The sequence below is a fragment of the Pezoporus occidentalis genome, unplaced genomic scaffold (genome assembly GCF_034315485.1).
Source record: "Pezoporus occidentalis ecotype Australia unplaced genomic scaffold, CSIRO_AGI_Poc_V1 ctg48, whole genome shotgun sequence".
NCBI lineage: Eukaryota > Metazoa > Chordata > Aves > Psittaciformes > Psittacidae > Pezoporus > Pezoporus occidentalis.
In genome coordinates, this window is record NW_026915813.1 from 7089605 (window position 1) to 7103467 (window position 13863).

The 13863-nt window shown below is 40.7% G+C and overlaps 1 protein-coding gene across 1 annotated transcript in view; it reads right to left on the reverse strand.

Annotated features, from left to right (window-relative positions):
• Positions 1–6453: 6453 nt before the first annotated feature.
• SEL1L3 (SEL1L family member 3) overlaps positions 6454–13863 on the reverse strand; it is a 37987-nt gene continuing 30577 nt past the window's right edge. The window contains exons 20-24 of the mRNA XM_062636525.1: positions 13519–13628; positions 11061–11188; positions 9192–9294; positions 9025–9097; positions 6454–7690 (exon numbers count right to left, since the gene is read on the reverse strand). Coding sequence (XP_062492509.1) covers positions 7524–7690; positions 9025–9097; positions 9192–9294; positions 11061–11188; positions 13519–13628 — 581 coding nt within the window. The 3' untranslated portion in view covers positions 6454–7523. The remainder of the gene's footprint in view (positions 7691–9024; positions 9098–9191; positions 9295–11060; positions 11189–13518; positions 13629–13863) is intronic.

Consider the following 13863-nt stretch of genomic DNA (forward strand, 5'->3'; position numbering starts at 1 on the left):
ACACAGCCAGGACAGCTGACCCCAGCTGACCCAAGGGATATCCCAGAGCATATGGTGTCATGCTCAGCATAGAAACCTGGGGGAAGAAAGAAGGGTTTGATGGTGTTTGTCTTCCTAAGCAACCATTACATGTGATGAAGCCCTGCTTCCCTGGGGATGGATGAACACCTGGCTGCTGATGGGAAGCGGTGAATGAATTCCTTGCGTTGCTTTGCTTGTGTCCACAGCTTTTGCTTTACCTATTAAACTGTCTTTAACTCAACCCACAGGTTTTCTCACTTACTCTTCCGATTCTCTCTCCTATCCCACTGGGAGGGGCAGAGAGCGAGTGGCTGTGTGGGGCTGAGTTGCTGGCTGGGTTAAATCACAACAAGCGTGGAGGAGATCAAGGGTGAGACAAATATCTAAGAGTTTTCAGATTAATTATTCTTCAGTTAAGTAGCACTGATACCATGTATCTTCAAAAGTCATGTTTTACAGGCTGAATTTCTCTTTGTCCTAGGTGTGCAGTTCTTAACACTAGCACTATCTTTCAAATGTTACAAAGAAAATCCCTTTATTTGATTCAGCGAAAGAATCGATTGTGTGTATCTTTACATATTTGCAGAAGGGGCCTTTATTAAAGCCAAACTTCCATCTTCAGCCCTCAAAATAATTCTGGATTTATATGAGGCAGGCACACAAAGTGGGATCATCTGCAAGTGGTGGTGGGGAGGTGGGTGCCTGGGGAATTCACCTGTTACGGTTTTACAGGCAGGCTTATGACCATAAAAATTATTCCAACTGGAAAAGAGATTTTATTTTATGCACACACCATTAATAAGCATGTAATGCATCACAAGGGAATTTAAATGTTCCCGGGATATGGTATTGGGGCACAAGGAACAAATAGGCATAAGGAAGGGGTTTGGACAGTAGCCTGTTTTTTATTTATTTCTTCCCTCTTGCTACCTGAATTAGCACATGGGGTAATGAGGCTTTGTTGGAAAGGTGCACAGGTATTCTGTTACTCAGTGCTGAACGAGGTGTTCCTTATCCCTGATATCAGCATCAGTGTAACTGACTCTGTCATATACTGTTCCTTTGTATAAGCCTGTGTGGGGCTGATAGTATCCAAGTGCCAATGATCTCCTGTGTATTCTCACCGGATACGTAAGATATGAAAATGAAGATTTTTACCTCTCTTTAGGAGAGGCACAGAGGGTATGTTTGCAGAGTGCACTAAGGCGGTGCTATGCAGGACAAGAGTTAGCCCTGTGAGAGCCCAACAGGCTGGGCAGTGACACCACTGCTAGATTGCTTCTGCCCCCTGTCCCTAAAAGGTTGCATGACTTCACCATGGTTATCTCTGCATGGCTGTCACTTAGGTTGTAGATTTCAGCCTCTCTAAGGGCATCTACATAGAATCAACGAGGTTGGAAAAGACCTTTAAGATCAAGTACAACCACTGCCCCAGGACTGCCAAGACCACCACTAAACCATGTCACTGAGGGACTCATCTACACAGTTTCTGAACACTTCCAGGGATGGTGATTTCACCGCTGCCCTAGGCAGCCTGTTCCAATGCCTGAGCACCCTTTCAGTGAAGAAATTTTTCCTAGTATCCAATCTAAACCTCTCCTGTTGCATCTTGAGGCAGTTACCTCTTGTCCTATCACTTACCTGGGAGAAGAGACTGGCCACCTCCTTGCTCCATCCTCCTTGCATGTAGTTGTAGAGAGCAATAAGGTCCCCTTTGAGCCTCCTTTGCAGCTGAGCAGTAAGACTTAAAAATATTTAGAGGAAAGATTTCTGTTCTTCCACAACTTCTCGTATTTGTTTAAGGTAGAAAACCAGGCTACTTTCATTAGAGTAGATGAATCCGGGCTTCACCAGTTGGTATTGTAAGCAACTGAATTGAAATAGTTAACTTTTCCCTGGGACTTGCATGCTGTGGTTGACTCAAATGAAACCAGAGGAGCTGTCCACCTGCAACTGTAAGCTTCTAAACCTTGTTAGCTGGGTAGGACAGCAGATGCAGCTAGTAGGGGACAAGGAGGCAGGGACAGCCTCCACTAAGCAACTCCACAGAGCAGAAGGGGAACGCTGTGCCCTCAGTCTTCCTGACGCATTAGTGGGGACTTTGATTTATCATCCCAGTCAGTACTGGTGTGCTCTGGAAAGGCTGTCCGTGGTCTGCAAAAACCTGCTAAGCACACTGCTCTCAAGAAAGCAAGCCATGAAACAGCTCTGACCATCTTTGCACTGCTGGATGGCACACACTGATAAACTTGCCAGTGAAATTGGAGAGACTAATCTGACAGTAGCTGCTTGGAGGTGGAATGGAGGCTCAGAGCCTGTAAGAGAGGCCAGTAGTCTCAGCTCATCTACACAACTAATCTAAACAAGGTCTGAAGGATATGCTTGAGCACTGGGTGGTTATCTCAGCTCCTGGTAGAATCCTCTTAGACAACAGCTGGGCACCATTTGGGGGTACCATTTTACACACCAGGACTGGTCCAAACAAGTAGTACATGAGGCAACCAGATTCCTAGGAAAAAAACTACTCCCAGTCAGGTAGCAGAGCCTGGCCTTCATTAGTTTATTGATACAAATCTAGCCAGGGAGAGTTGCTTCTAACTTGCACAAAGATACTGGTTGTGTAAATCCATGACTCAGGCCATGCCATTAATGAACAGATAGAAAATGCTGTGCACCTATCTCTGTTCCTGCTTTGGCGGACTGTCATTAAACAGTGCTAGGCTCTGCTAATGGACTTGTGCTTTCTCCTGTTCACCTGACAGAACTGATAAGAGCAAATAGCAACACTGAGTGTTAGGAGCTATCTAGAAGGCTAATGAGTGATTAAGGAGAGGTCAATGTGGACAAATGGAGAACAACAGGAACTGGAAAACGTGAACCAGGGAGGGAAGCAAGGTCAAGGAATATGTTAGCAGAGAGGAAAGGTCACCAAACAGTTATAAACAAACCTGTTGCAGCCAGTTTTCTTCTAAGGGGTCATTAGGATGCCCAAAGGTGGATGGATATAGCACTTACCAAACAACCCGAGTCCCTTAAACCAATGGGCACATAGCACTGGTGCAATTTAAGTTCAGAACCCCAGTGCTTCACAATATCTAATCTGCTGCAAGTGGTAGGGGTTTTTCTTCAGGGTGTTTTGGTGGGTTTTGTTTAGTTGTTTGCTTGGGTTTTGCTGGTGCTTTGCTTTTCTGCACACACATCTAATCCTTGCTGTAACATAAGCATATATTGCAATTACGAAAGTGATCTTTTAATTTCCATTTTGATTACTCATTACTCCCTATCTTTTCCGGTTTTGGTGCTAACTTACCTGTACATAACAGCTGTAACGGAGGTGCCTTCTCTTTAGGCATAGACTCACCATTTACTTTTACTGTAAATAAATTGTTTGGCTGCCTGGCATTGGAACCAGGTGTTTTCATAAACACCCAAGCTGTAATGTGTTTCCAGCACATCTATATCCCAGTAGCTGCTTTATCTTCACTTACAATGTTCCGTTGGTTATTCAGGAATTACTCCCATCACCTAGAGCTCAGAAGACAGCGTAGGAAATTGTCCCATGCCCAGGCTCCCTTTGTCCTTCCTTACACTTGGCCTTCTTTTAAAAAAAATTCCAGCTCTTTCATTCATCTCTGTTCTCTTTGTACACCCCAGTCTTTTAATGCACTTGGTGCATTTATGGGAGGGAGGAGAGGGTGTGTGGGTGGAATTCCTCAGCCAAAGCTTATTCAACCTGTTTCGTACCTTTGTGCTTTATTTCATTTAGGATAAGGGTCAACAGTCAACCAGTGTTAAACGTCAGAGCCCATTAGTCAATGGGTAGCTTACACAGACAAGAATCTGCTATAAAACAAATCTCTTCACAGATAATCCATGTTTCACACATGCTTTTAAAGACCATCTATGCTTTCCTAGTAGCTCAAATGGGAATACAGAAGTCCCAACAGAGGGTATACTTATATAATCAGTATGTCAGGACTAATTTCCATGTATTCCTTTACTGCTGAATAAAATTCCTATTGCAAGGTATTAATATACAACTTTAAGCATGCACTCATGCCAGTATATTGGGATGCAGAGTTCATCACTATATGGACTGGAAAGCAGCACTGGACAGTGGTCACAAAGTCACCCATGTAAGGATGCCCACGTTCTGGTCTGTCCTGCTGTTACCCTCCTATATAATTCAAAGCTGAGCAAACTTTTCGGCATAGCTGCAAATTCTGCGAAACCGGTTTGAATCGCCTACTGCATAACCATAAAGTCTTTAACCACCCAGGACTACTCAAAGTCGCCTTTCTTTAAGCTTACCTTCACCTACCTCCCCTTCCCAATCTGTAGTTGGTATCTAATTCTCACTCACTCAGTGCATACATTACACTGTATGTAATAACTTTGCTCCCTTGTCACTTCCTGTAACACACACCCACTTTCTGGGTTGGAGTTAGCAACTAGGATGCTGGGGAGGAACTCTTCATCAGGGACTGTAGCAATAGGACAAGGGGTAATGGGTTTAAACTTAAACAGGTGAAGTTCAGGTTGGATATAAGGAAGAAGTTCTTTACTGTGAGGGTGGTGAAGTACTGGAACAGGTTGCCCAAAGACATGGTGAATGCTCCATCCCTGGTGGTGTTCAAGGCCAGGCTGGACAGAGCCTTGGGTGACATGGTCTAGTGTGAGATGTCCTTGCCCACAGCAGGAGGTTGGAAGTAGATGATCTTGAGGTCTTTTCCAACCCTAATAATTCTCTGATTCTAATTTTAAGTAATTGGGTGCCTATTGTGTAAACAACCACTCAGAAATTCTTTGCTGTCTCTAATTTATTTGCTGAAGATGATTCTGAGCTGAATCAAGGGAGAAAGAGAAAAATGGCCATCGCTTACACTACCTTAAGCACTGCCTGTGTTGCTCAGACAGCTGGGCTTCTATGAAATGTGTATGAACAAGCAGCATTTTAGCTTTCTACTTGTGATTTATTATTTCCTCACTCCTGTCCTGACCCTCAGCCTGGGCTACAGAAACTATGAGTTTCAGTGGCCTTGTTTCAATTTACAAAAATAACTACTGATAATCTTCCACTCTTCCCCACTGTCCCCTTCTTATTTCTCCTTCCTTGTGGATGTAGTAGAATTATGTAGCTGCTTTGCTTAACCAACCATCTTCTTTCTGGGAACTGTTTGATTCTCTAGGCTGTCAAATAACAGCCCCCTAGATAAGAAGTGAAGGGTAATACAACTATTACTACTTCAGGCTTAAGCATTGCCATTTTATTGTGAAGAGTTGCTTATCTTAACATACTTTAAGTATACTTTGGCAGAACTTCTGATGCAATAGATAACAGTAAACAAAGACCTAACTATTAACTGCTGGCGTCAAGAAATGCATTGAAGCTTCAGCAACTGTCTTCTGAAATACAGATGTGAAATCGTATTTCTGGCAAACCTCCTCAAATTAGTTAATTACCAAAGTTGAGAATGTGGGCTTACTTTGGAGAGGAAAATGCAGTCAGCCTGACTGTTAACACTTAACTCTGACCCATATGTGCTCAGCCTAAACCACTGCTGCTTTAGGATTTCAACACATGGGTTGCAATCATACCACCACTGACAGACTCCCATGGGATTAATATTTCACTAGAAGCTTCAATTTTGCTGCCTACATACAACATATGTAGTAAAATACATCTTGCACATGTAGCTTACTACAAACAATATTTGCAGTATGAATGTCCAAATAGTCTTTTTGTGACCATCTAACTGCCAGCATCATGCTGATGCTGTGACAGTTGTCTATTTGCCTGCAAAGCCTACACTTGACTTTCTTCAAAACATCTGGGCTCACGACCTAAACCTACATGTTTTCATACAAATGCACAGCTGTCCTTTATCAAGTGATAAAAGTAGGAAATACTCATACATTTGTGTTAAGGAATTCTGAATCAAGTTTAGCTGCACAAGGTTTTGCAACTCAGACTCAAAAATGATGGCGAGCCATTTGCGGTAGATATCAAAAGCACAACATATAACCTCTGAAAGCCAACAACAGTTTAGTATGTACAAGTGAAACTCCTTTGTAATACTTCCAAATAATTGGTTATACATGAAAAGGACACACCTGAATTTCCACTTTTCTGGAAGTGAAACATACCTTGATGTGTGTATGTGTATATGCATATATTAATCTCTTGTGCTGTTTGGAGGCTTTTTCCTTTCAACCCATTCCTTTCTTATTGAAAACTCCTATGTCTTGCTTGAAAACCAACAAAAACTCTTCCAGGTCTGTAAGAATGCTGTATTCTTCAAAAAAAGCAAGAGCTGATTGTCCCATTTGAAGTCAGGAAAACAGACACCTAAATACTGTTCTTGAGAATCTGCAACAAGAAGATGCTATCTCATCTGAGAGGTGCTTCAAAAAAATCCTCCACATACAAGCTGAATTAGAAAAATATTTTTATTTACAAGAGTAAATAATGTAGTGCAAGAAGAGTGGATTTAACCCTCAATAATGCATAGATTGGTGCAATTTATAACCTGTGATCTACATCATGTTGCAGAGGTGCAGGCATACCTGCTTTAAAGGTCAGGCCCTTCCTACAGCCACTTAATAGAAAATTTTAAATGAGACAGAAGGCATTTGCACTCCGTACTTGTTACCTATATATCCCATCTAAACTTTACCAAATAAACTGTCACTTAAATAGGTGTTTTTAAGAGTTACTGCAGAACATGAAATAAATTCTTGCCAATGTTATCAATGGAAGAATCCAAAAATAAACTGTTTACTCACTTTGTGAGGTGTCACCTGTTCACACTTAAATATTCTTCTATTTATTCACTAGGGAAGTTACTTTGTCTGATCAGTGGCTCTTGGCAGGGTCAGAAAGTGTTCTGTTGACCAGGGAACTGCTGAAACTCATGAAACTTTGCCTAAGGTTCAGCCAGCAAAACTCCTGTGTTATGATCATATTGCAAATCTTCCCATCTAAGAGTTGAGATGGAATATAAAATGCCAAAATCCGAATTGTTATCACTGCATGTACCGAAGCCTTGGCTGGTGTGCCGCAGGTGGCCACGTTTCACTTTTATGTGATTTTCATGCTTCCAACTTAGAAAAATCTTTAATTTCACTAGTATAATACACTTAAAAAAGCCAATTTCATAAGACATTAGATATGCAAGTAAAAATTCTTCATCAAAACTGGTGGGAGGTTTGCTCATTCTTTGATTAGGCAAAGACTTCGCAAGCTTTCTTCAAGTCCTCCAATGAAATACAGTATGATCATATACTGGGGACAGAAATAATTGCGTTATCTGTTTCGAGTGTTAAATTATAGGGATGGTTTTCCTCTATAGTGGAGAAATCATATCACTGAATTTCCCCACAGTTTTAACTGTTGGACTGCATTATTAATGCCACTAATAGGGTTGGTTGCCAGTTTTTAGATTTGTAGTTGTTCATATCCCATCTTCCCAATGGGACACCAACCTTAAGAAAACTACACTTCAGCTCGTAACAAGAGGATTCTGAGGGTTTGACTCCTGCTGTGCTAAATCATTTGAAAATGTAGATTCATCTTGCTGTATGAGTCTGGTGGCATCCTCATTGCTTCTCCCTGAGGAAGAAAGTTCATCTGATGATGGTTCTGCTCTTGCTCCAGGAGGATTATGGGCTTTGGAAAAACATCAAAAGAAATTACTAAAAAAGACCTCACTGCATCTAGGAAGTATATTTATAAATATTTAAATGTGTATATAAAAATCACATATAAGGATAATACACAATGGTTAGTAAATATTGAAGGAATAATAACTGTAACTTTAACTGTGTACTTTGTATATACGTAGTATGATTCCCAACTTCTATAAACTATAGCTGGTAAGAAATAAAGCAGGGTTTCATAATTAGTCAACATATTATTCACAGCTACATATCTTATGTGCTACAAAGGAATTATAGAACTTGAATAATCTTTTTACATTTAATGTTTTTTTTTGTTTGTTTGTTTTGGGGGTTATTTTAAATGCTATTCCCTACAGGTGTAGGTTCTCAACATGGAAAGTAACTTTTTCTATATTTTATTACCGAAATATGTCAGAAAGTAGTATTTTCTGAATAACCTTAAACTGCCTACTGGACCTAAGAAAATGCATTTAGTGGAAGAAATTATTTCCATAACTGGAAATACTCTTTTCACAACATCCCCATCAAGGTCCTGTCTTGCAATCTGAAGTGAAACACTTGGTTGAAGGTGGTAGTGCTTTTTAAATGATTACTTGTTATTTTTGTATGGGATGGTAGAGGTTTTTTCCCCTTTCCTGAGCAACACAGTTTTTTTTCTGATATCTCCTTCAATATGGTAAAAAAAAAATAATTGGAGTTTTAATAGACTGAAGCCTGGCATTTGGCTTTCTGTCCCTTAATATTCTTTGTCCCATCAGAAAAAAAACAGCATAAAGCAAAACTTTGTATTTTAGGACAGGAGGAGTCTGCAAGAGCTGACTGAATGTATCTACTGATTCTGTTACTGCTCTGAAGAGGCTGAACTGCCTCCTCCTAAGTTACTCCAATTTATCAGCTCTGTGTACCTCACTTTTTCCTCCCACCTTGTATCTGAATGGGTAGAGTTTATATGAAATAGGGACCACAGTCTCATTGCATATTGCAGACTGTACATGAAATCAGTCATGTAATTACACTAATGATACCGCATGCTGGGACATGGGAAATGATCTCTTATTTACAGTCACAATCTCTTGCAGTTAATGCTTTTATTAAGTCCCCTTTACCAAGGGATATGCTCCAGAAAGCAACAGCTTTAAGCATATGTCTCGCCTCATCCACCCCTTTTCAATAAGCAAAAGATGATTTGTGTGTCAAAAGTTGCTGTTCAGAGGTACCTCTACCAAATCTAGAACACCTCCTTTTATTTTAAAGATTTTACTGAAATACAAAGATAACTCCTCTTTCTTCAGTTTTACTATGACATAAAATTCAAATACTTACCAGATAAAGACTGAAAATACTGCACTGCAAATGCAACCAGAATTGATAAAAGAAAGGTTCCCATGAAGTAGACCTGTGACAATAAGATTAAAAACTTAATTACAGCAGTGCAAAACCAAGGTACTGCTCCAACTGAACTCTGCATGTACCAAAGGAGCAATACATACCAGAGTAGATTGTAAAATACTGTTCCAGAAAACTCTCACGTAAAAATAAAGCAATGCTAATGAGCACGGACTAATTGATTCTTGGTTACTATTATTCCAGCACCTACGAGAAGAAGATTGAAACAACTAATTAGTCCTTTACAATGGCGCTAGTCATCTGGGAATCCTCAGTGGGTTTGCAGCAAACCTCAGTAACCCAGGAAAACAAGCAGATATTATCATCACTAGCTCACAGATGGTGAAGTAAAAATTCATAGATACACCAGATAAACCTCATTGAGCACAGAATACCTTATCCTAGCAGTGTATTTTTTATTTTCTTGTTAGTCTACAATGGGTCTAAGCATTCAGGCTACCCTTGTCAAGCAGCCACAGTACAAAGCTGTACCAAAGACATTTACTTCTGAGTCAACAGCAGTAGGACTGAATTTAGGATTAGCTGTACAAAATTTAGTTGCCTATGCAGGACTGTGGTGTCTAAACCCCCTTTAGAGACAATGGAGTGCTACACAATGCAGTCAGAGCTCAAAGAGCACTTTAGCTGATCAACTAAAAGGTGTCTGTTCTGGGGTGAGCTGAGTGAGCAGCTTTCTCAGTTACGACTTTGCCTACTAAGGGTGTTTAGACAGCTAAATCACAGGCACCTATTTTACGCTACAATTGAATCTTTTCAACCAAGCTGAGGAGGGAGGGGTGAGGTGTCCATACAGACACATAATTTTTTTCATATAAAAATTGTATATAAAATATCAAACATATATTTTAATGTAAAATTCTGTGTTACATATTTTTATATATATAAGTATTTTTTTAAAAAAGTATGTGCCCTTCTGGACAAAAGTGTATGAGGATGGGAAAAGCCCGCAGCACTGTCCACTCTGGAATTACTCTCACTGCAAAGCAGATGGATTCAGTCCAAGTAAAGGCAGAATTGAGGCTCAATCTTACAATCCCAGATGGGCCAGCTGGTCCAGAAGCTCTAATTATCAGACTAGTAATTTCATGTGGAGTGGAGGTCATTTAGGGTACAAGTTCAGGCTAACTGCAGTGAAGAACAATTTCAGTGGGTTGGCAGGGAATCAACAAATGACATTTTGATGCTGATATCGTCTCCACTTTTTTTCTGATCACACAATACTCTGTAGCAAAACAGAAGATAACCACTTATGTTCGGTTCACAGCCTCACCTTCAGCTTTTCCTTCTTTAAATATCTGAGAGGCAATTCCACACATCCACCAAGTATCGTGTAAGTGTCCCATTCCCACTTTCTTTTCCAACACATGCTGCTCTACCCAGGTAAATGAAACCTAAGTTAAGTTCTGTACTGGAACCAGAGGTCTCTAGGTGATTTGTGCATGAACAGCGCTGGCATGTGCAGTTCAGGCAGCAGAATGTGAACCTTCTTCCCTATCTAATATTCTGTGCCACATCATCTGTGCAGGCTGGAATGTCTTTGCAGAATAAATATGAAGGACTGCTGTCATCCCAGTTACATACTTGTAAGATCTGTATTAAATTATGCTCTATTTAGCATTACAAGATTGTTTTGGACTGTATACAAATTGTCAGTGTTTAACTAAGGAACTCAAATATATATGTAATATTATATATTAAATACATTGGAAAAGACCTCCTGGATCATTAAATCCAGTCCCTGCTATTTCAGGTAATCACATATAATCTGGTCTCTTTAACAGGCATAAACTGAAATATTTCGGTAATTTAAACATTTCAAGCATGTTGACCTTAACCTGCCTTAAATCAGACAAGTGAACAAGGTTAATAATTACAGGAGTTGCTGTTCTCCACAGTAAATGCTACTCACATGGAAAACCAGAAGATGCTGATTAAAGGGAAAAAAGACTCACCTGTAATAAAGCTCCTGAAGAAGTGACATACTACTAGAATGCAATGCCTGATCAATTTCCAAGTGATCCAGAATGTAAGAAGGTATGGAGTTGCCCTCTTCTATGACCAGGGCCAAATTAAAGAAACCCTAACAATAAAAAAAACATACACACTTCTTAACCATTAAATTTTCATATATATATTTAAGGCCTACTGTAAGCATCAAGTATCTAAATAATGATAACTGTCTTCTATAAACTCATTTAGTCTAATGTGATCTTCACTGAGTAATTATGAAAGCCTTCTCTCCTAACCATAACTCAGGTAAATACTGAAAATGCAAAATAATTAGCATTCATTTGTTGTGACACTGTCTGCATAGAAGTCATCTGGAAAAAGATCTTTCTCATTTTAATTATTTTTTAAATGCAGCCACCATATCAAACTCTAATTTTTTATCTACTAGGGAAATACAGACTGAAAGTAGAAATGGATTCCTGTTTCATTCCTGTCCACCTAGCTCTATAGATAACAGCAATCTGAATAGTGAAATCGAGAGCATAAATTTTCTCCAGACAATCTAAATCCTTAATCTCGCAGTTTTGCTTGCCTGGACAAGTCTTAGGCATCTCTATGTCTCTTACAACCATGAAGGTGAGTACATGAGAAAGAATACAAAATTCCCCATCACTTTAGTTTTCATACTTTAAAAGTTCAGGCACCTCTTCTTTCCTTTGCTAGTTAACTTGTTACTGGTCTCCAGCCGGACATTGAGCCATTGGCCGCACACAAAGAGTTTTCGTCAATCGCTCAGTGTCCAGCTGGAGACCAGTAATGAGTGGTGTCCCTCAGGGATCAGTGTTGGGACAGGTCTTGTTCAACACCTCTGTGGCTGACATGGACAGCGGGATTGAGTGCACCCTCAGCAAGTTTGCCAATGACACCAAGCTGTGTGGTTCGGTTGATATGCTGGAGGGAAGGAATGCCATCCAGAGGGACCTTGACACACTTGTGAGGTGGGCTGATGCCAACCTCATGAAGTTTAACCATGCCAAGTGCAAGGTCCTACACCTGGGTCGGAGCAATCCCAGGCACAGCTGCAGGTTGGGCAGAGAAGAGATTCAGAGCAGCCCTGTGGAGAAGGACTTGGGGGTGTTGGTTGATGAGAAAATGAACATGGGCTGGCAGTGTGCACTTGCAGCCCAGAAAGCCAACTGTATCCTGGGCTGCATCAAAAGGAGTGTGACCAGCAGGTCGAAGGAGGTGATCCTGCCCCTCTACTCTGCTCTTGTGAGACCTCACCTGGAGTATTGTGTGCAGTTCTGGTGTCCTCAACATAAAAAGGACACGGAACTGTTGGAACAAGTCCAGAGAAGGGCCACGAGGATGATCAGGGGACTGGAGCACCTCCTGTATAAAGACAGGCTGAGAAAGTTGGGGCTGTTCAGCCTGGAGAAGAGAAGGCTGCATGGAGACCTCAGAGCAGCCTTCCAGTGTCTGAAGGGGGCCTATAGGGATGCTGGGGAGGGACTCTTCATTAGAGACTGTAGTGACAGGACAAGGGGAAGTTTAGATTGGATATAAGGAGGAAATTCTTTCCTGTTAGGGCGATGAGGCACTGGAGTAGGTTGCCCAGGGAGGTTGTGAATGCTCCATCCCTGGCGGTGTTCAAGGCCAGGGTGACATGGTTTAGTGTGAGGTGTCCCTGCTCATGGCAGGGGGGTTGGAACTAGATGATCTTAAGGTCCTTTCCAACCCTAACTATTCTATGATTCTATGATTCTAACAGTAATGTTTTGTGCCAGTATCCTCAAAACAGAACCCAACTATGCTACCTCTAATAAATTAACATACAAGATACTGTCTGAGGACATCTTCATAGGGACAGTGAGAACAGAATATTGCACCTAGGACACTTCAGGAAGATCTGAGGGCAGGAAATTCAGAGTTGAAACACTGCATGTGTTTGGCAACATGCTATGGGTGTTTCTTTGAGTTATAAAGCATTTTAAGATAGAATCATAGAATGATGAAGCTTTTGTTGGTGGAGTGAACAAAATTCACCCTAGGATTCACACAGTATACCAAGGGAAAGAAACCAGTAGTTTGCATCCTAAAATAGCAGAGGATATGACTGGAACATAACTCAGCAGTCTATTAATTGTTCCTCTTTGCAGCAGCAAAAATACCAAGGTCACAACAGAATCAATTGTGCCAAGGTAAGACAGCACTCAATTGAGCCATTAACTTCTAGCTTTCAAACCAGCCAAATTCTGTGACTGTCCATCTATGGTATGTTTACTTTCTGTTATCACGAAACAGCAATTACTGACTCGCATAGTATTCTGAAATAGTAATAACTTATTCTAGCAGGCTTCTTCAGTGCAGATGTAGCCAAGCAGAAAAAGCAGTCTCAGATAAATCCTCTATTGTTCTAAGCTCTGATGTATTATAAGCACATTATGACTGCAGACCCACCTGTGAATCTCCCTCTAGTGCAGCTTGTGCATACATCCGCATTGAGAGCTCAAGATCTTTAGACTGGTTCTGGTAACCGTAGTAGTAGAAATCACCCATCTTCAAATAAGCTGTGGAACAAACCAGTAGCAGATCACTGAGAGTAGTTGTGGAAATTTGGATTAGCCAACTATTAATGTGATGGAGAAGGTAATAGTAATTCTAGTCTTTCTGTCTAGTTGTCTCTGTGGCTACTTCACATCAGCCTGCCCATTGAAAATATATATTCCTGGATGAAACTTCTCACAATTTCTCTTTAATGAATGAATGATATTGCTATTTTCACAAAAAACGAGACTTTGCTAA